General features: G+C 55.5%; 1 protein-coding gene across 2 annotated transcripts; it reads right to left on the bottom strand.

Moving 5' to 3' along the window:
• Positions 1-3,498: 3,498 nt before the first annotated feature.
• On the bottom strand, positions 3,499-18,189 carry PDLIM4 (PDZ and LIM domain 4). 2 transcript variants are annotated; one of them, XM_047778583.1, is made up of 7 exons: positions 18,012-18,189; positions 13,358-13,509; positions 9,554-9,635; positions 4,755-4,936; positions 4,377-4,540; positions 3,909-4,026; positions 3,499-3,815 (listed from the first exon to the last, which is right to left on the bottom strand). In XM_047778583.1, exons 1-7 carry the CDS (start codon positions 18,102-18,104, stop codon positions 3,611-3,613), a joined length of 996 nt encoding a protein of 331 aa, XP_047634539.1. In that variant the 5' UTR covers positions 18,105-18,189; the 3' UTR covers positions 3,499-3,610. The 2 variants fall into 2 exon arrangements, with proteins under 2 accessions (XP_047634539.1, XP_047634540.1); XM_047778584.1 differs by lacking the exon at positions 3,909-4,026 and having other exon boundaries at positions 3,745-3,815; positions 18,012-18,177.
• Between the last annotated feature and the right edge of the window lie 2,628 nt (positions 18,190-20,817).

Raw genomic sequence — 20,817 nt, 5'->3', positions numbered from 1 at the left:
CTTAATTTTGACCAAGGATTGGGGGACTGGGGCATGTTTCGTGACTCATTTGTCCTATGGCACTAGGAATGTTCATTGTCAGTTCAGTCAAGAATTTCATATATATATATATATATATAATTGAAATATAGCTTGTAACATTAATATGGTTATAGGTATTTAAGCTAAGAGCTTTTGAAGTTCCCATCGTGGCTCAGCAGTAACAAACCCGTCTGCTGGTATCCATGAGGCCGTGGGTTTGATCCCTGGCGTCGCTTAGTGGGTTAAGAATCTGGCATTGCCATGAGCTGTGGTGTTTAGGTCACAGACGTGGCTTGAATCTGGTGTTGCTGTGGCTGTGGCATAGACTGGCATCTGTAGCTCCAACTCGACCCACAGCCTGGGAACTTCCATACGCTGTGGGTGAGGCCCTAAAAAAATAAATAAACTAAGAACTTTCACTGAGTTCGGCTCAGTATCTCCCCAGGTCATCTGACCAGTCTGATCTGCACCACTTGCTGTCTGTAAGGGAAAGTGTGTATTGGTCTTTTATATAAGTTCACCAAAGTTGTCTACACATACAATGGGGTAGTGGTGGGTCATCATGACCTTACAAGGTTGAGAAAGGAATATTATCTTCTAAGGAATTACATGGCTGGCACCCAGAAAAAATTGATCTTTATGGTTGAGCAAGTATTTCTGCCATTGGGGAGGTCTGGTTAACATATGGAGCAGCTGCACAATGCATACCAGACGGGAAGGAGAAGGCCAAAGGGCAGAGGAAAAGTTTTATGTTTATTTTTTTGTATGTGTTTTTTTCTTTTTAGGGCCGCACTTGCAGCATATGGAGGTTTCCAGGCTATGGGTCCAATTGGAGCTGTAGCTGCTGGCCTACGCCACAGCCACAGCAACGCAGGATCCGAGCCACATCTGCAACCACAGCTCACGGCAACATCTGATCCTTAACCCACTGAGCGAGGTGAGGGATTGAACCCACATCCTCATGGATGCTAGTCAGGTTCATTAACTACTGAGCCACAACGGGGACTCCTTTTTTTTCTTTTTATGTTTAGAGTTTTTTTGGGGTCTGGCCTTAAAATCTGAATTTTTTAAATTTAATTTAATTTTAATAAAAATTAATATTATTTTTTAATAGTTATTTCCCCAATACAGTTTTTTTTCCTACTGTACAGCATGGTGACCCAGTTACACATACATGTATAAATTCTTTTTTCTCACATTATCACGCTCCATCGTGAGTGACTAGACATACTTCCCAGTGCTACACAGCAGGATCTCATTGCTAATCCATTCCAAAGGCAATAGTTTGTGTCTATTAAACCCAAGCTCCCCAACCACCCCACTCCCTCCCCCTCCCCCTTGGCAACCACAAGTCTGTTCTCCATGTCCATGATTTTCTTTTCAGTGGTCTCATTTATGCTGTGTATTAGATTCCAGATATTAGTGATATCATATGGCATTGTCTTTCTCTTTCTGACTTACTTCGCTTAATATGAGTCTCTAGTTCCATCCATGTTGCTGCAAATGGCATTATTTCATTCTTTTTTATGGCTGAGTAGTATTCCATTGTGTATATATACCACATCTTCCTAATCCAATCATCTGTTAATGGACATTTGGGTTGTTTCCATGTCTTGACTATTGTGAATAGAGCTGCAATGAACATGCGGGTGCATGTGTCTTTTTTAAGGAAAGTTTTATCTGGATATAGGCCCAAGAGTGGAATTGCTGGGTCATATGGTAGTTTTATGTATAGAAAATCTGAATTTTTATTTTATCAACCTGAATAAACACAGAGTAAGCACAGATCACAGTAATCTCTGGGAGGAAAGGACTCTACCCAATTCTCCCTAAGTGAGCCTCCAGATTCAGGGCAATCCCCGTCAGAGTTAAAAGAGGTTTGTTTGTTATCTGTTTTTCCAGAGCCGGATACTGAGGTCTAAAACCTCTGGACAGCTGGAAATGTACAAGAATAGCTCCGACATGTTTGTAGCCGAAGATAAAGGAGGTGAGATTGATGTGTTAAACTCTTTAAAAGGTAATAATTAAATTGATATATTGTCTCAGTAATTAGAAAATAGTACAGTGGAATAGAGTCCAGTAACAGATTCCTGCAAAAATATGAGAAGTTCCTACCTATCTTTTAAGAAGTTAAACCTCGGAAAATGAGTGAAGGGTTTAGAGCAATTCACACGAGAGGAGCTCTTGGAAGGAAAAGCCCATTCTGTTGCCTGTTCACTCAACACCCACCAGCAAACACAACAAATAACTGTTGAATGAATGCTCATCACTGGTAATCAGAGAAGTGCAAATTGAAGCAACTACAGACCACCTTTTACCCATCAGATTGGCAAAAGTGATAGTACCCTGTGTGGGCAAGAGCGTGTGTGACGGTGAGAGTATGAATTGATAGTCTTTTGTGGTTTGCGATAGTACAAAACTGAAAATAGCACAGACCTGCGTTACTCCGAGCTCACTCAATAAATGAGACTGCTTCCTGTTCCGAGCAAGCTAAAGCGAGAGTAGATCCACGTGACCCGGAGTCTAGGATGCGTCATGGGGTGTGAACAGCCACAATTCACCAACTCTGATACCACTGATATTTCTAAAAAGTGCCAATTCTTACGGGAGTGCACAACTGAGCTGTGAAAGGCTCAAGGACTGACTCCCCGCCACGTTGTCACCGCTGGGCCCCAGAGCAGTGGCGTTTACTCATCGGCTTTGGAGGCAAGTGTACTTTCTAAAGTCTTTCTCTCTCTCTCTCTCACACACACACACACACACACCCACCCACACACACACCCTCTCGCGGGCGTCCCCAGGTGGGGACAGAGGGGAAGGAGGAAGAAAGGAAAGAACACTGCGGGCGCAGGGGAGGGAGGAGGGAGAATGGCGAGATACCTCTACCCGCCAAACGCGTGATCTCCGCAGTCACCCCCCACCCCCCCCCCGGGGAAGTCCTCCTGAGGCGGCTCGAGGCCACCTGCGACGGGGCTTTTCTGCCAGTGCTCGCCTTTCCCACACCTTTGCACACACACGCTTCCTCGCCCTGTAGCTCTCTTCCCTCCCTCATCCCTCAGTCCTCAGCGGACACTTTCTGACTCCACCCAGGTCAACCTCTTGGGTGACACGCCCTCCTTATAATAGCACCTTGACCTCCTGGCCTCCCTGTTCGTAGAACTGCCCTTGTTATTCTTTTTTTTTTTTTATCATGGATTTTTTTTTTAATTATTTATTATTTTTTTCCCACTGTACAGCAAGGGGGTCAGGTTATCCTTACATGTATACATTACAATTACATTTTTCCCCCAGCCTTTCTTCTGTTCCCTTGTTATTCTTGTCTGTCATCTACCTAGATTGTGGCTTCCTTGACGACAGCACAGAACCTGTCTTGCTCGCCCCTGCGCCCAATGCCTAAGAAAATGCTTGGCACCTGAACCATTGTAGCGCTTGGGAGTCACATCTGCAGGAGGGAGGGAGGCGAGGGCACAGACACCGTCAGGATGGGCATCGGGAATTTATTAGAAAGGCAGGGCACACACATATTTACACTGGCCTCGTGGGGACATTAAAAGAAGCAGAGTTGGGGACTGGCGGTTTCGACAGCGGCTCAGACGAGTTCCACTTTGGCATTGGGGTACACTGCCACCACGTCGTAGCCCTCGGGTGGCTTCACGCGCGCCTTGGCGTGGCTCTCGCAGTAGAGCCGCTCGTCCAGAAAGAAGTAACCGCGCTGCTTGAGGTTCAGGCCGCAGTCGCTGCACATGAAACACTCGGGGTGGTAGAGCTTGTCTCGCGCCTTGACAATGGTCCCCCTGATGGGAGTTGGTAAGGACAGTGTCAGGAACTGACCGATCTGACGCGGGATCGGGGGGCGGGGTCAGGGGACCACCAGGAGGCGTACTCACACGATGCCGTGGCCGCAGCGCGTGCACTCGGGCAGCCCCTGCAGGCCGCTCAGCGGAGCGCCCAGCTTGCTAGCGGGGGGCTTGAGGTTCCGGGGGCCGGCAGGGCCCGGCCGTTCCCCTGAAAGCCAGAGCGCAATTGGCATGAGCCCAGTGCAGAGGTCAGAAAAGGGAAAAGCTTGACTTCTGCAGAGTGTGGGGCAGGACCCTGCTTTCTGAGGGACCCGCACGGAGACTGGGGAGTGGGTTGGGAGGGCGTGGGGCGGGAGTTGCGACAGGGGTGGAGTGGGACTCTCAAAGCCCCGGCGCCGCGAGGGATGTGGGGACGCACGGAAGATACGGGGGCGGGGCTAATGCAAAGACACGTGCCTTTGCAAGAGGCAGGACGTGCAAAGACAAGACTGTAGCAGATTGATGGGGCAGGGTTTGGAACCTCGGGAGTGGGAGGGCAGGTGGGGTAAAAGGTCTTACCGCTCTCGCCTGCCTCTAACATGCCCTGCAAGTAGCGGAAGGAGCCTGACTGCTTGGGCTCCGCAGCCATGGGCTCAGCCGGCTCCTGGAGCATCCTGTACACCTCTGAGCCCAGGTCGACTCCACAGTCGCGGCTCCGCTGAAGGCCTCTGGCTGGGTCAATGCTGAGAGAAAAAGATGCACCAAGGGACAGGTTGCAGTGCCAGCCTTCACTCTGCCAGCTCAGGAGTCTGGTGAGACTTTATGAGCCAGAATGCAACCAGCCGAGACCCAGGGATCAAATGTTAAGAATCAGAATGAGACCTGGTGTGAGGCTTGAGGGATTAGGGATTAAGATGGGATTGGAGTGTGGCAGCAAAGGCTATGCCCCTGCACTACCTGTGGGGTGGAGACACATGCAGGGTGCTCATCTGGGCCAGCATAGGAGCCTCACTGCTGCTGCCATTGTGTGGGGCTGGGAGGCGAGGCGACTGTCCGTAAGGAGATCCCAGGCCTGACCTGCCATCTTCTGGCCCAGTCCCAGCAGCTGAAGGCCTCCTGCTGGTCGCTGGACTGCCATCCTAGAAGAGAGAGGGGCTGAGGCACTTGGAGACCCTCTGGGGCAGGGCCTCGGGCCATTCATTCATACACCCACCCCTGCCCTGCTGTACCAAACCTTCTTGAGTGCTGGCTGGCTACCCTTGCTTGGGCATCACTAGACTCTGGTGCCCAATCAGGGAAGGGGTCTGTGGGGAAAAGCTAAGTCTAGGGCCTAGTTTAACCCCTGCTCATGGAGAGTCAGACACAAAACCTGTGTCCCTGAGACTCAACCTTGGCTCATGCGCCCTGTGGTGGTTCTGACCAGCAGTGCTTGTGAGGGATGCTGCTGGGGCAGGACCATCCCAAGAATCTTTTTAAGGCCAGCATGTCAGGAACACATTGTGTGGCTTCCTTGCAGAGATGGCCCTGATGTCGAGCCTTCTTACCTGCCAGAACTGTGCTGGGTACTGGATGGGCCCATGGCTGGGAATGCAATATAGGAACTCCTGTTCTGCAGCCAGGAAGGGTCATCAATCACTGTGTCCCCAGGCCCTTCAGGTGGGGGCAGGCTAAGATTTAAAGGTACCATTGTGAGGCCAGCCCCCTCCAGGCATGTATTTTTACCCCCCATTTCCTGCTTCCCAGGCCAAAATGGGTGGCCTGCTATAGGCAGAGCAGATGGGGGCAGAGGCTGGGCCAGAGCTCGAAACTCCCCACTCCACTTCCCCACAGCCAGTCTGATGCCCAAGGTTGAAACCTTTGAGGGAAGAATGCCCTGGACATGGTTCTCAGCCCATGAGGAGAGGACAGTATCTCTGTGGGTGTGGATCTAAATGTGTCTGAGGATCTTCATCCATGAAGAATCCAAGGCCCTGTTGCCTCTACCTTGCAGGCATACAGGCCTGCCCTCAGCATCATAATAGGCATGACATTCTCACAAGCACATTTACAGACATACCCGTGCATGAAGGCAACACATGTGCACCAGCCAGTGCACCTACATACTCCTAACCACACGAACATAGTTACACAGACTTGGAGCCACTGCTGAGGATGACCCTGGTGGCCTCCATGGCCAGAACACAGTTGGTGGCCAGAGCCAGCCCTGACGTTAGGGTGGGGCCCAAGAGCCCAGGCCATGAAGGTGTTTTCAGCCTCAATCCAGGAGGTGACATTTAAATTGTCCCTCTGCTCTACGGAGTGAACAGGGATGCTAGGCGGGGAAGGAAGGACCCTGTGCTAAGGGGAAAGAGTATGCCTTGGACTCAGTGGCCTCCAGCTGGGACACAGTCGAGCCTGTAGGCCTTTGCCTGAGTCACAGCTGCCTGCAGGCTCTGAGCTGGGGGGCGGGAGCGTGGGGAATGGATAGACAGGCAGCTGAGTGGGGGTGGTACCCCAGCTTCTCCCACCCCAGCAGACAAAGGAGTAGGTCTCTCGCTGCCCAGGTGAGCCCCCATCAACAAGGCAACAGCATCAGAAAAACCCTTATCCCCACTGGGCCCAAGAAAAGCCCCTGAGAAACCTGAGCACTCTCACACATGTGTCTGCAGGGCACGCAGGCCAGAAAGCCTGGCCTGGCCTCTAATGGGGACCAGATGGGCCATGGGCCATGGGGGCAGGGCTGGGCCCCGCACAGAGGAGGCTGCAACAGGAAGGGGGAGCCATAGGGACCTGGAGGAAGGAGGCCCTTACTCAACCTCACACAGCAGGGTGTGGAAGTTTACTGCAGGGTCATCAGAGCCACTACCCCTCCTAGGGGTACCCATGCAGCAGCCTCTCTAGGTCAGAACTCAGTGGTTAGGAAACGTGGTGACCTCAGTGTTGGTTCGAGTCCCAGCTCTATCACTCATTCACTGAGCAAGTCACGTCATCTCTCTGAACCTCAGTTTATTCATCTGTGAAATGGGAAACGTAATGGTTTCTATATCATAAGTTCCTGGTGGGGATAAAATGATACAGTTGCATGCAAAGCACTTAGGGTAGTGCCTGACATACAGCAAGTGCTCCATGCAGCAGCCTCTCTAGGTCAGAACTCAGTGGTTAGGAAACGTGGTGACCTCAGTGTTGGTTCGAGTCCCAGCTCTATCACTCATTCACTGAGCAAGTCACGTCATCTCTCTGAACCTCAGTTTATTCATCTGTGAAATGGGAAACGTAATGGTTTCTATATCATAAGTTCCTGGTGGGGATAAAATGATACAGTTGCATGCAAAGCACTTAGGGTAGTGCCTGACATACAGCAAGTGCTCCCTGGATGAATGGCTGTCATGGCCATTCCTGGGACCCTTTTCCTCGATTTCTCCTCTCCACGTGCTCCCTGTGTCTGACCATCACCAGCTGCCGATTTGGTTGTTGAACCTCAGTGGGTTAGTCAGCAGCACGGGGGTAACTTCCAGCTTGTTCATCAGCTCCCACATGATTGTGGGCAGAATCTGGGACACTGAACTTGGACAGAGGTGGGCACTCAATCCACGTTGATCAGGTGACGCCTCTCAGCAGCCAAGCTTCAGCTCTCTGCTGATGTGGAGAGGACAGGCTGAGTCCCGTTCTGCCTGCTGCACCTGGCTTGCCTTAACCCATCACCTGGTTCTCAACTCAGTTGCCACCCTCTCTGGAAGCCTTTCCTGATCACTGTCCTTCCTCCACTCTGGGCTGTGTTCCCAGGTGAGGCCTGAGAGAAGGAGTCGCCTATGACCCTATATGGTAGGTGGCTCTGAAGCTGCAGGTGGCATGCATCCCATGTGGGGGTGAATGCCAGGGTATCTTGTGCTGGTCTTAGGGCCAGCTGTGGTTTTCCCTTCCTGTGATGGCTCCAGCTGGGCCCACCCCCATGCCTGCTGCAGGCAGAGGGTGGGAGTGGTATGGTGACAATGGGCCCTGTGTCTGTTACTGAGGACATGGCCCTGCAGGGACTGGGTGGGGGGTGTTTCTGTTGCCACCCATGGAGCTCATGACCTTTTAAGTACAAAAGGGGGGCCACAGCTGAGGGGCTGCCCTGTTGCCTGTGGAAAATCCCTCCACTTCCAGCCTGAGCCATGGCAGCCTGACCCTTGAGGAGGTCAGTGACAGAAAGGATGGGGGCAGGGGAGCTGCTCTCGAGCCTCCAGCCCCGAAGCCCACTGGCCCAGAGCCTCTCCTGGAAGACTCAGCAGACTTGAGCTTCAAACTCCAAAGCTCAAACTCCCTTGTCCCATCCATCTGGGCGCTCACACATGAGCTGGGGGCCTACACTATGCTGTTCCCCTTTGTCTGGCCCATGTCAAGCCTGGCTGATTTGTCTGTGCCCCCCAGCCCCTGTCCCCATGAGTCCACTGGACTATCAGAGCAAGCTTCCAAGACTCAGAACCTCTAAGGTCCTGGGTAGAGGAAATGGAGAGCCTCTCTGTGGCTCTGCCTCATAGGCTCAGCCCTTACCTCTCCCCCTTCCCCTCCCCCTTCCCACGTTTCTCTGAACACAAGGTGAACAGTCCCACCTCTGGGCCTTTGTATGTGCTTCCTGGCACACTTCCTCTCTCCATGCCCCTTTGCCTGCCTTATTCTTCCTAAGCCTTCAGGCCTTGGTTTGGATACCCCCTCCTCCAGGAAGCTCTCTCTGATTCCTTGGTTGACTTATATAACCGCCCTGGACTCCTTTGGTCCCTGGCTTCTGCCATCCCAGAACTGCTAAGTACCTCTCCCCTTCCAGAATGAGCACTCCCTGCACATAGGAAGCACCTGGCCTTAGGGATGCCAGCAAAGGCAAGGTAGGGAATAAATATCAGAGCAAGACAGGGATTGGGATGGATGGTAAAGGAGAGGCCATAGCAGACCTTCCCTGCTGGAACAGCAAAGCCTCCATGGAGAGAGTGGACACAAGCCAGCCCTGAAGGCCATGGTCCCACATGCTGGGTCCCAAGTTCTGGCTCCATCACAGTCCAATTGATTCTCCACGTTGCTCAAACTCTGTGAGCCTGAAATGCCTTCATCTCAGGCTTGCCCTCTTGGCTACCACTCAAGCCCATGGTAAAATGAGGCCCTAAAGCAGCCTGGCTCCACCTCACACTCCTTGAGGACAGCATCATAGCTGTGACTCCTGTCATATACAGAAAGGTGACTGAGCAGACAGGCCTGCAGCCTGAGGTCTGCTGGCTGCAGTCACAGGATGGCCAGGAGAAAACTTCAGTCTTAGGGCAAGGCAATGCCTTATATTTGAAGGTATGCTGTGGCAAGGTAGGTGCCCATGGCTGCGGTGAGACAGAAGAGTGCCCTATAGCCTGAGGTCACTTCACAACCTGTAGTTGTCCCCCAACCCACCTCCAAGCCTGGTGACTTGCTCCTGATCTGGCATCACTGGGCAACAGAGTGAACCCAGCTGGGTGGGCAATAGCCCTGAGCCAAGGCCTGGCCCAGTCCCCTGCCTACCACAGGCACCTTTGTCCCAGAATCCAGGACTGCCTAGAGTATAGACAGAGCCCACAGCAGGCACCCATCACCCGGGGAGCACCTAATGGGGCATGGGCATGATCCAGAGAAGCATTCTGCCTCAGTCTCTGGCCTGGGCATCTGAGAGCTACAGTGAGAATGTCAAATGCCATTGAAGCTGTGGATGAGGCCCAGCTCCTCTGCCCTGAGCTTGCTCTGAGCCAGGCCAGGCTAAGCCAAGTGGTATCTGTACATACCTGGGCCTCGGGGTCAATGTGGATCCTGTGTGCCTGAGCCTTGTTCTCCTCTGGGGTACTGGGCCAGCTCCTGCCTTCAGGCCTGTGGTAGGAATTCGGATGGTCAGAAATCTCTGCTTACTAGGCCACCATGCCTGGGAACTAGGACCAAGAAGGGCTAGGGTCTGGGCCAGAGGCAACCATGACCAGCATGGTACCCTGCCTGGATAAAGGTACCACCCCCACTCTTTCCCCTGCACCAGAATGGTGGCCATTGTGGCAAGGAGACACAAGTCTAAATCTGTCACCCGCCTAGGGCAGACCGTGCCTCCCTTCCCTCTCTGACCTGGTTCCCAGAGAGCAGGAGACCTGTGGCTCCCTCACTTTTCCACCCTCTCTGCCACCATGGAAGCTCAGTACAAAGAGGGCCCCATGCATGACAGGGCAAGCCAGGCCTCACGCACTGATCAGCTAGGAGCCCACCCACTCATCCCTCTTCCATCCACAGCTTCTGGCAGGGCCTGCGGTCAGGCATCCGTGGGCTCTGGGGGAGGTGGAATGGAGGCCCTGAGGGGTGGGCCTCCCCTCCTGCTGCTGCCGGCAGAGTCATCACCAATGTCTGCCCAGCCCAGATGGGAAACAGGCCATTAGGAAATTCCTGCTTCGCCATAGAAACCAAAAGCCAAACACCACTCAGGAGGGAGAAAAACATCATAAACCTGCCATAAGCAGGGCAGGCGGGGCCAAGAGGCTGTAGGCCTGGAGCCCAGGCCTGCCACCGAGTAGTCCTGTGAAGAGGCAGGCCAAGAGGGTGTGTGAACCCTGGCCTGGCAGGTGGGTGTGAGTGAGGCTAGTTAGACCAAGAGGGAATAATGTCCCCAATGCACCCTACAGGGCTTCCTGGATCTTCCTGGCGTCCCACCACTGGACTAGCAGCTCAACCCTGCCCCTCACCCCGACTTGGCAGAAGATTTTAATAATCTGACTACATGTGTCAGTCCACACTCACTCTGCTCTTCCTCACAGCTGCCCACTCCTTGGCCCCTGCAGGCTACCCCTCTCCTCCACAGCCTTCCTGTGACCAAGGCTCTGCTGTCCCATTCCCACTGGCATTTGGCTCCAGCCCCCTCAGCCGGGCTCCCAGGGACTCCTCTAACTCACAGCTCTAACTATGGCTGGGATAAACTCAGGACAAACTTAGAGCTCTGCTGGGATAAGTCTAGGACATCTCACGTGGCTATCTGGCCTTATATTGTCCTGAACTTCTGCACAAAAGAGAAGCACAAGCCTGAGGTCTGACGATCAGAGGGTGCAAAAGACCCAGAGCCATGAGAGGGGCGCCAAGACAGCAGGTCAGGATGAGCCCCAGATCTCCATACTGCAGCCTGGGCAAGTGGCTCCATCAGCTATCTTTAAGCCCGCCAAAGGGTGGGCTATGAGAATCCATCTTGATGACATGTAATAGGTGACAGGGATCCCACCAGAGGCCCTGGGGTTGGAGCTGATATCAGCAAACTCCTGGACCTACAGACCACACCCAGAAACTGTGGGTTAACTCGGATGGCTGGATACCTGGCTTTGAGTTCCAGACAAAGTAAACATAGCAGGAAGCTGGGCCTTTACTTCACTTTTCATCTCACAGAGAAGTCCTTGAAACATTAGAGCCCTCTGTACGCAAGAGGGCAGGTAGGAAAGCTGGCCTGGTACAGCTCTGGGGGTCCTGGCACAGAGCGGCTCCCTCCAACCAGCTTACCAGGCCGGTCCTCCACAGAGCCCACACTGGGGTGTGGGCAGGTGGTCTCTGGGGCTTGGGCATCAGTCCTGGCACAACAGGCAGGAGAGAGGGCAGGGTCAGAGGCCCTGCAGGTGAGAAAGTGCCCAGGAGCAGAGATGCTGGCCCCGAAGATCAAGGTGGCCCCTGTGTTTTGATCCCTCAGAATCTGCATGTGTGAGAATTAGGGCCAGGGGACTGGCAGACAGGACCCTAGGTTATCACCCTGACCGGGCAGACCCTGCATGTCGTCATCACTCAGTCCTAGATCACAAAACAGTCCTCGTTTTGAAGATGAGAAAGCTAAGGGCTCTGAGAGCCAATCACTTGCTGGAGGCCAACAAAATTCTCAAGTGCAGAGCTGGGACTGGAACCCAGATCTGTGACAGGCAAGAATGTACTCTCACCTACCCCGAAGCCAGGCAGCAACTGGGCGTTGAAATGGCCAGAGTGGAACAGGTCAGTGGGCCCCTGGCTCCATCCATGCCTGGCTCGGAACAAATGCCCACGGAAGGAAGGAAGGAAAGGGGACCTCCACCCTGCCCCCACCCGCCACCGCCCCACCCCCCCACATCATTCCCTCCGCAGACCTCCTGACTCAGGCCCCCTGTGAGCCTCCTCTGCCCCCTGCCCCACTACTGCTGGGGCTTCCCTTGTTCAGCTCTGCAGAGTCAAGGCCGGAGGTGAGTCAGGGCCCAGGAACCTAGCCAAATTGGGTGGCCTCAGAGGCTCCTTGTGGGCAGAGTAGTGCTGATGTTTTTCCCTAGCCAACCTGTACCTCAGTCTCAGAGAGGGTAAGGAATGCGACCCTGCTTTATGCAGAAGGAAACCCGGGCTCACCGAGGTTATCTGCTGGACCTAAGCACCCAGAGAGTCTGGAAGAGGGCCAGCTCTGCTCGACTCCTGGGCAGAGGCCTCCTCGCTGCGGGCCAGATGGAGTGTACAAGGCCTGGGGCTCACGTAGCGCCGCGAGCAAAGTTAGGGGTCCTGACTCCAAGCCGGTCCTGGGTCAGACACAAACGGGGCTATTTTGAAAGCCTTCCCACCATGTTTAATGGTGCTGAGCCGACGGATTACCCCCTGGCCTGCCGGCTCCAAGGCCTGGTTGGCCGTGCTGTGGTTTGGGGAGGATTCGCCCACACACATCCACAGGAGGCTGTGGAAAGTCCCTGTTAACAGTGAACGTGGCAGAGCTGAGCAATGATGTCTGAATTCTCTGGATCCAGGCAAGACGGAGGCGGCAGGTCCCGCCCAGCCAGGACCGACGGCCATCAGCCGAGCAAGGCTGGAGATGCCCCAGCAGACCTTCCATCCTGGACCATGTACAGGGCGCACATGGGGCTTGGGGACCCCCAGTTCTCGCCCTCCTGATGGGCGGTAGAGCATCACACAGTCCACAGCATCCAGATTTAGGCAAGGCGGGGGCCTGGGCCGGAGTGGGGACAGCTGAGGCAGGGTGCCTGTGCGGCTGGTAGGAGTGGTCAGCAGCCCAGCAGAAGGAGTGGATCCTCGGGGAGTGAGAGTGACCTGGGGTCAAGCCTTGCCTCCCCATCCCCTCTCTGTGTGACTTTAAACACCCTCCAAACTTCCTGAGCCTCAGGTGTCTCACGTGTAAAGCGCACATACTAGGTTTTACCCTATCAGGTTGGCTTGAGGGGTTAACAGGGTGCTGGGTAAGAAACTTCTTTGGACTGGTCATTAAGCTGGTCACTCACGAGTGGGGAAAGGACAGAAGTCGCACACACTCCATCTCCAGCATAAGGCTCCCCAAGGTCTTATTTCAGCCCTGATTTTGGGCTGCCTACCCTCAGCCCTAAGTCCTCCAACAGAGTTCCGGCCCTAGATTAAATGGGGGCTTCTTCCTTTCTTACACCAGCCACATCTCCAAATGGTGCCTGCCAAGCGCCCGTGAAAGTGCTACTCCTTTGGAGTGGGGTGCCAAGGAGCTGAGGCAGAGAGGCTGTGTGAGGCCAGCTCACCCAGGATGCTGGCCACCCATAACATATTCCCCCTAGTTCCCCCCATCCTCCTGGCCCAGCCTGCCCTCTGCGTACCTGCTCACGGAGAGGGTGAGGTGGTCATGGCAGCCCTTGATGCGGTTCTGCGCCTCCAGGTGTGTCATGAGCTCTGTGCTCTCACCATTGATGGCCTGGATCAGGTCTCCAGGGCACAGGGCAGCCTGGGCAGCCTTGCTGCCAGCATGGACCTGTGGATGGGCAAGCCAGATGGCTGGGCATTAGTCATCATGTGGTCTTGTTGCAAGCTCTGCTCTAAACACCTTCCAACCTCAGAAGTGGGCCAGAGGGGCCCTGTTACCAATGTAACCTGTGGGCAAGCCACACGACTGGCTGAGTTGCCACATGGCCTTGCTAGAGCCTCTGCTCTACGGACACCCAACTCTAGCACCCGGAGGTCTGGTGAGGTACGAGGGCCTATACGAGGGGCCTCCTCTGGGCTAGCATCAGTGGTATGTCACTCTTGCAGCCTGCATACATGCCCACAGACATGCAAGAGACACACGGGGACATGTGCTCTCAAATATATACAAAGCTTGGACCCGTCACATATACCCTACCTTGCCCCCCCCAGCCTGACCACGTAGTAGCCCCCTGAGCTGACATTCAAACCCTTAGTGATATTGTTTCCTCTCACCCCACTGCCACCACCACATTTGCTTCCATCCCCCCCCCCAATCTATCCAGACCTTCTGAATGTCCAGGGGGCATAGCTGTCATCTCCATACCCCTGCAGATGCTGTTCCCTCTACCTGGAACACTCTTTCCTTTGACCCCAAACCCTAATTACCAGCTTACTCCTCCCCATCCTTCAGGTCTCAAGCTCTCAGCAGAGGCCATTTCCCCTTGGCACCTCCCCTCTGGGGTCTCACCGTACCCTGTGCACCTTGTTTATCACTTTGCTCCTCTAACATTGTAGGACCTCATTCTGTGTCGTCACCTTCCGAGCCAAGTCGAGAGCCATCTACTTCTAGCTGCTGGCCTGCACTCCCGGATCACGATTTCATCTCTGCTTTCTCTGACAACAGACACTCAGGCCACCCCATGCCACTGCTGGCCCCAGACGTTCAAGCAGTGTCCACCTCTAGAGTCTCCTAAAGTGCTGATCCCTTGATGCAGTCCACATGAGGTTGGAGATAGGCTCATGGGAGGCCTGAATAAACAGGGGAATTTAGGAAATAGGACATCCTTTACCCTGCCCCTGGTCCCAGCACAGCCTTTGGAAAGTGACTTTAGGGACCCTCATTCTTAGCCAGCCTCTCCAGTTGTGCTCAGTTGTGGCTCAAGAGCTGTTAGTGACAATATCCCTATTGAGGTGGGAGCTTCTGGAAGCCTAGCAGGCTCAGCTGAGCCAGTTCCCTGTAGTGAGTGGACAAAGCTGAGGTGCTGGCAGCTCCTTGGCTGGAGTACTGATGTGGGCACTGCCAAGCTGACCTGCCCTGAAATAGGCTGTCCCAAGGAATGTTCTTCTGGAGCACAATACCCTCAGCCAACCAGCCCCCCCATTAATGTCCACTAGAAGGTCATGGGTATCTACCCAGGCCTGTCCTCCTGGGGGAGGCACCCACTTGGCATCATCCCCGCCTCCCGCCAAGGCCCTGCTCCAGGCCCTTGCTCCTTCATGAATAACCTGCTCTGGGACACAGCCTGGGCTCCGTGCTTTACCCACAACCAGCTCATGGCAACCGCGCAACCAGCTAGTGAGATAGAGGCTGTTCTCATCTCTATTTCCAGATGCAGAAAGAAAGGCTTGGGGGAAGGGGCACCTTGCCTGGACACAAGTCTGCTACCTCCAGGGGGCGGCTAGCTGCCGGATGACTCAGCCAGCACAAGGGGTGCATTCAGACCCCTGTGGGTGGAGGAAGTTCTCGAAAGCAGGGGTGGCTGGGACTCTGCCAGCTCACTAGTTCGGAGAGTTCTGGTCAGAGAGGGCATGAGGCCAGGAAACCGTGACTCTCCCAATGGCCTTTACATGCATTGTCTCGTTAATCCCCAAGCCAAGCCTATTTCCTAGATGAGGAAACCGAGGTCCAGGGAAGTGCAGAAGGACACTCAACTGATAAACAGCAGAGTTAGAATTTCCATCCATGCCAACTGGTTCCAAATCCTGTCCTCTTAACCACAGTGTGCTCTTCTACAGAAAAGGGGCAAGGGGAGAGAGTGTGTCCCAGGCAGGAGCAGCATGGATGATGGCTCATCTGGGAGTGAGAGTAAAGGCAGGAGGCTGCGGCCAAAGGATCTTCGGTGAGGAGAGATGGGAAGAGATGAAATCAGAAAAGAAGCAGGGACTAGACCTCTGGGCCTGGCAGGCCCAGCTGAGAGGCTGGCATTTCTTCTGGGAGGTTGAGAAACACGGAGGATTCTAAACAGGGAAATCGAAGGACAGAATTGAATTCAGGCGGATCTCTCTGGCTGCTGAGTGCAGGGTAAACAGACAGGAGGAAGAGAGAGGGGAAGCAGAGAAGTCAGCCGGGAGGCTGGGGCGCGGACCGGCCCCATCACCTACAGCTACATTCCTGGTCCCTATTTCACTCCACCCCGCCTAGAGGCAGAGAGCCCCTACGGGGAGTTGGGCATACAGTTGGTGCTCATTCCAGGCACTAGTTTCTGGGGTCCTGGTAGCAAAACCCATTAGGATGGGGCCTGGAATGTCGTGGATGCTCAGCCAAGGCCAGCAGTCACTGTAGTTTGTGAGGAGGGAGCCCTGGACAATGTTTTGGGGGTTCCCTGAGGCTTTATGGGCTGAGGTTGCACAGTCCCAGCTCCGCCAGCCAGCCAGCCTCCTCCCTGTCTGAATGTGGCTCTCCCCCCTGGGTAGGGGTAGCCCCATAAGCATGGGAGGGGCTGGGCCTTGAGTCCCTTTGGTGAGGGCACTCCCACGTATCCTCAGTGTCTGTAGACCTGCCCCGGAGGTACCTGCTGGGCAAGCTGTGGCCTGTGCCTTCCCAGCCCCGTAAATCTCCTTCAGATCCCACCCCAACCCAGACTCAGCCATCCTGGCTCCTCGGGCCTGAGCTGCTGCTGCGTGACTTTGGGGGACAAGGAGGGGTTCTTCCTGGCAAACCCTTTCCCAGCCTGCCTGCCTGCCAGGGGCCTGCATCCCAATCAGCTCCAAACAAGGCCGCCGCCGCCGCCACTGCCTCTGTGACGTGTGGAGGCCTTTCCTCAGCAGGCAGGCAGCCGCGTGGGCAACAGATGTCTTTGCTCCCTGCCGCCTGCGGCCGTCAGCCGCCGCCACTGAGCCTGTCAGCGGCCTCACGCCCGGGGTGCCTGGCCTGCCGGCTGGCCTAACACCCCCACTAGCCTACCTCAGTGGACACACAGCATGACCCACACAGACACAGATGTGCTCTGTCTCTCTCTCTCTCTCTCACACACACGCACCCCAGCAGGGCTCCCTCAGGGAAATGGGAGATGAAAGGCTCCCAGATGTGTTGAAGGCCCACCTCGCTCAGCTCCAGGGACCTGCTGGCTGTGGAGCTGAGGGCAGATGTGTGAATCCTCCCAGGACAGCTGGGCCTGCCTGTCACCAGGGCCCCCAGAAATGAGATTCCATGATTCCATGCTCCATCGGGTGCCCACCCCCTCCTAAGAACTGGAAAGCAGTCTCCGAAAGCCCAGCCACCTTGGCCCAGCCCCCAGGGCGAGAGGTGGCGGGAGGGCGGGGAAGGGGTTCTCTGTTCCCTGACACGGGGCCCCAAAGACCAGAGCAGCCCGTGTGCAGTCAAGGGATGGCTCCAGGTCCCCCTCCTCTCTTCCTTGCAGACTGGGAGTCCCCAGTGGCAGGCCTGAGTTCTCTCCTCTTCTGTCCCCTAGGCTGGGACCCCCAAGGACAGAGTCCAAGTCCCCTCTTCTAGCCCTTCAAATATGGGACCCCAAGGCTGGACCAGGATCCTGTCTTTCCCAGACTGGGCACCCCTCTAACAGAGAGGGAGTCCTCTCCTCTGCTCCCCTGTCCTCCTCAGATTAGCCACCGCCCACCGCTATACCTCCTCCTCTTCCTCCTCTGTCCTAAGCCTGCCACCGAGCGTCGTGGAACCTTGAACTGGGCTGAGCTTATCCTGGCCCCTGGCCTTGGGTGTCTTGTGTGTGGGGTGGGTGGTCTCCCAACTGCACAATCAAGGCTCTCCTTCCCCTGGAAGCCAAAAATCCCTCCTGGTGATTTCCCCTTAGGACAACTGAGGTCACGGATTAGAGACTGACTAAAACCAGAGCAGGAGAGTGGATGGATCTTTCTTTCTTCCGTTTCAGAGAGGACCCCAGACCCTCTGGGATCACCCAACTTTGCTGACAGGGATCCTTGACAGGGGAAGGGGTCTCTCAGTCATTTTGGCCCAGATTGTCAGGCTGGGTTCAGTCTAAGCAGCATTTCTAGGGCTGTGTGGATCTGTCCAGACCCCTGGCTCGTGACTGCGGTCCTTTCCTGGCCTGCAGTTAGTCCCCCCAAAATGAGGCCAGCAGGCAGGCTTGGGGGGATCCTCCAAGCGATAGGGCAGGCAGGCCCAGCAGGAGGGGGAGGGGGTTGGGGCTGCGCTGCCCAGCCGGGAAGCCTCCTCTTGCAGCCTGTGGGTCACCCAGGCCAACCCTTGGCCTTTGAGCCTCCGGGACGTCGGGGATCCGAGTCTCGGGTAGACTGCAAGGACTGAGTGTAAGATCCAGGACCTCCCCGCCGCCCAGGGGTCGCTGGACTCACCCGCGAGATGGTGAGGGGTACGCTGAAGTCCCGGCCGCCCACCAGGCGGAAGCCCCAGGGCGAAGGGCCGCGCAGGGTCACGGAGTGGGGCATCGCGAGCCGGAGCTGCAGCCGGAGCTAGAGCCGGACACTGAGGAGCCGCCGCCGTTGCCGCCGCCGCCGCCTGGACGCCGCGCCCCGCCCCCGGCCCGCCCGCCCCCGTACCCCCCTCCGCCCGGCCCCCGCCCCCGCTCCCCGAGCGCCCGGATTGGCCCTGCGGCCGACCCGACCCTCCCACTTCGGGGGCTCTGAGGACCCGCCCCTTAGCCCTGCACACCCACCAAATTCTCGGAGACCCCAGGTCTCGGGCGGCCCCGACGTTCGAAATCTTGTCCAGACCTCCACTGTGCGGCCCCGCAGACCCGAGGCCGGCTGCGGAAGCTCAGGCCTGGCCCTTTGAAGCTGCTTCTACGGGGCGGCGCCCCAGCCCGGGAACGATGGGGGAGCAAGGGCAGCCCAGATGGGGGATGGGGCCGCGCCTTGCTCAGAAACCTCCTCAAGGCCCTGGCAGGCCAACCTGCGGCCCCACCCGTCGGTAGTGCGCAGAGACCTCCGAACAGCGAGCGCTGATGGGAATCCGGAGCAGGCCTGGGCCAGGGTCGCAGATCCAGGATGACAGAGGGTAGCGCCAAGTATCGGAGTGGGAACACAAATGTACCCAGGCTCATTTGGGGAGGTCAGGAAGGCTGTCTGAACGAGGTCGTGACCCCAGACTTGAATTTAGAAGCAAAATGCCCTGTCTTATCTTTCCAGGTGTCACTGCTTCCCCAGGACACTCATTCCTTCTCCCGCTGCCCCCTCCTTCCAAGCCTTCTCCCTGTGTGCATGGCCCCCTTCCCTCCTCCTTTGCGGGGAGCTTTGTTTCCCCTGCTACCTGGAAGAGGAGCAGCGAGGGTAGCTGGCGTGGTGGCTTTGCCACGTTGGAGGGTGTGAAGTGTCTGGGGGAAGTGGGGTCTTGGACAGCCCTTCACTTGGGCCCTCTCTAGTCTTCTCTCTGCTCTCAACCATTGTCCTCCAGGGATCTCCTTGAACAACCATTGCAGGTGACATGGCTTGGCCAGGGCCACACCTATCCCTCTCTGGCTCTCCTGGACACCTGGGTCTGGCTACACATCAAAGCATCGCTCTTTGCTGTTACAGACTTTGAGGACACCCCTAATTTAACCAGTTTTGACAACCCTGTGTGCCTTCTTGTCCAAGTTCTGTTAAGGAGCCTTGGGAGGCTAACAGGTTATGGGGTTAGATGTGTCTGTGGGATCTGTAATACCTCAAGAAGGAGGGCGCTTCAGAGGCACGAACTTGGGGTAGTCCACAGAAGCAGGTGTACCCTTCAGAGTGGACCAGGAATGCCTCTCTGGGAGAGAGGGTGCTGCTGTCTGTTCTGTTGGCAGAGAAACACAAGCGGTGTGTGTGGGAGGGTGTGTACGTGAGGGGATGTGTGTATCCAGGGGATGTCAGCCACTGGGCTCTCAATTCGGGAGGGAGGTTTCTGCTCAGCTCGGTACAGTCTTGGACCCAACATGGACCAAAAGGAAAGGCTGGCAAAAGAGTTGGCCGCTGGATGGTCCCTCAGGAACCCTTAGGACGGAGGCTCCCCAGGACTTGGACCCCACTGAAGGATGTGGAGATTGGGGTCAACTGTCACTGTCATTAACTGTCTAGGATTAGCTGCATCGCATGGCTGGGTGGTCACAAGCCTCATCAGGATCCCAAGAGCCATAGTGAATATAAACGGTGCAGAGCTCTGCTGGGGGGTGGGGGTGGGGCTCCAGAATCTGTGAAAGTTCTTACCCGAGACATCCCAGAGTGGATTCCTGAAACTCTTCCTTAGACATGGCTTCCTTCTCCCAGCTTACACACCCCCAGGGACCGCCACCCTCGCCAATGTCCCCCCACCCCCGGAAACCCCTTCATTGCCTTCCTGTTTGTTTCCATGTGGGGGGAACCTATCACCCCCTTCCGGAAGTGGTCCTCTTGATTATGACTTTCCTAGCCCTTCAGCATCTGGGCTGGGTAATGCATCTCTGAATGCTTCTCTCACAGGGTTGAAGACAGGGGTGTGGTAGGGAGTGGCTCTTCTAGAATCCAGAGTGTAAACATTCTCCTTTCATTGAGAAGTTTCTGGTGTCTATACCAGTCACTCCCCATAGTGTGTCCTTGATGATGGCATCCCTGACTTGAGAGGACATCAGAGGCCCACTTTTGACACCACCCTCCCACAGGACACAGAGCTGGGCAGGGCTGTGCTTCTGGAGACTGGAGGCAGCCCTTCTTAGGGGCCACACTGTAGGCTGACTCCTGAGATACCCTGCATCCTACATAGCAGGTTAGACAAGGTGCTTCCAATCCACCCTCAATACTCTCTCCAGAAAACGCTCTGAATTTCCTTTTCATGCTTAATTCTCTTATTCCTGGAGGATTGCTGTGTTGGTGAATCCTTATCATGCTGAAGCACCCAGGAGCAGGACAGGGTGGGTCTGGGACTGAGCTGAAGCACCCAGTCATGGGGCAATTAGAGGGTCTGGGGGCCCTCTCCAGGGTGGGGATGATGGTGGCTGGGTCATGCTTCACCCTAACCCTAGCGGCCTTCACTTGTTCACGGCACATCCCACTAGGCATCTGTGCTGCTGGGTGTAGACTGCCCATTTTATACCATCTTTATTCATTCAACAGAAATGTATTGAGTACTTTCCATCTGCCCTGGCCTCTGCCTGCCCAGGGCTGGGAGCAGGGACTCTGTCTGTCTTATTTATGTTTCCCCAGCACC

The sequence above is a fragment of the Phacochoerus africanus genome, chromosome 4, assembly GCF_016906955.1.
Source record: "Phacochoerus africanus isolate WHEZ1 chromosome 4, ROS_Pafr_v1, whole genome shotgun sequence".
In the NCBI taxonomy this organism is placed as follows: Eukaryota; Metazoa; Chordata; class Mammalia; order Artiodactyla; family Suidae; genus Phacochoerus; species Phacochoerus africanus.
Note: the sequence above shows the minus strand (reverse complement) of the source record. Positions and strands in the feature narration are given on the sequence as shown.

Excerpts from the sequence above, each read along its gene's own strand:
- PDLIM4 (XM_047778583.1), bottom strand. The coding sequence starts at position 18,104 with ATGCCCCACTCCGTGACCCTGCGCGGCCCTTCGCCCTGGGGCTTCCGC. Across the intron at positions 9,636-13,357 it reads CTCACCCTCTCCGTGAGCAG|GCCTGAAGGCAGGAGCTGGC; the intron begins GTACGCAGAGGG and ends TTCCTACCACAG. Across the intron at positions 4,027-4,376 it reads GTTAGAGGCAGGCGAGAGCG|GGGAACGGCCGGGCCCTGCC; the intron begins GTAAGACCTTTT and ends TCTGGCTTTCAG.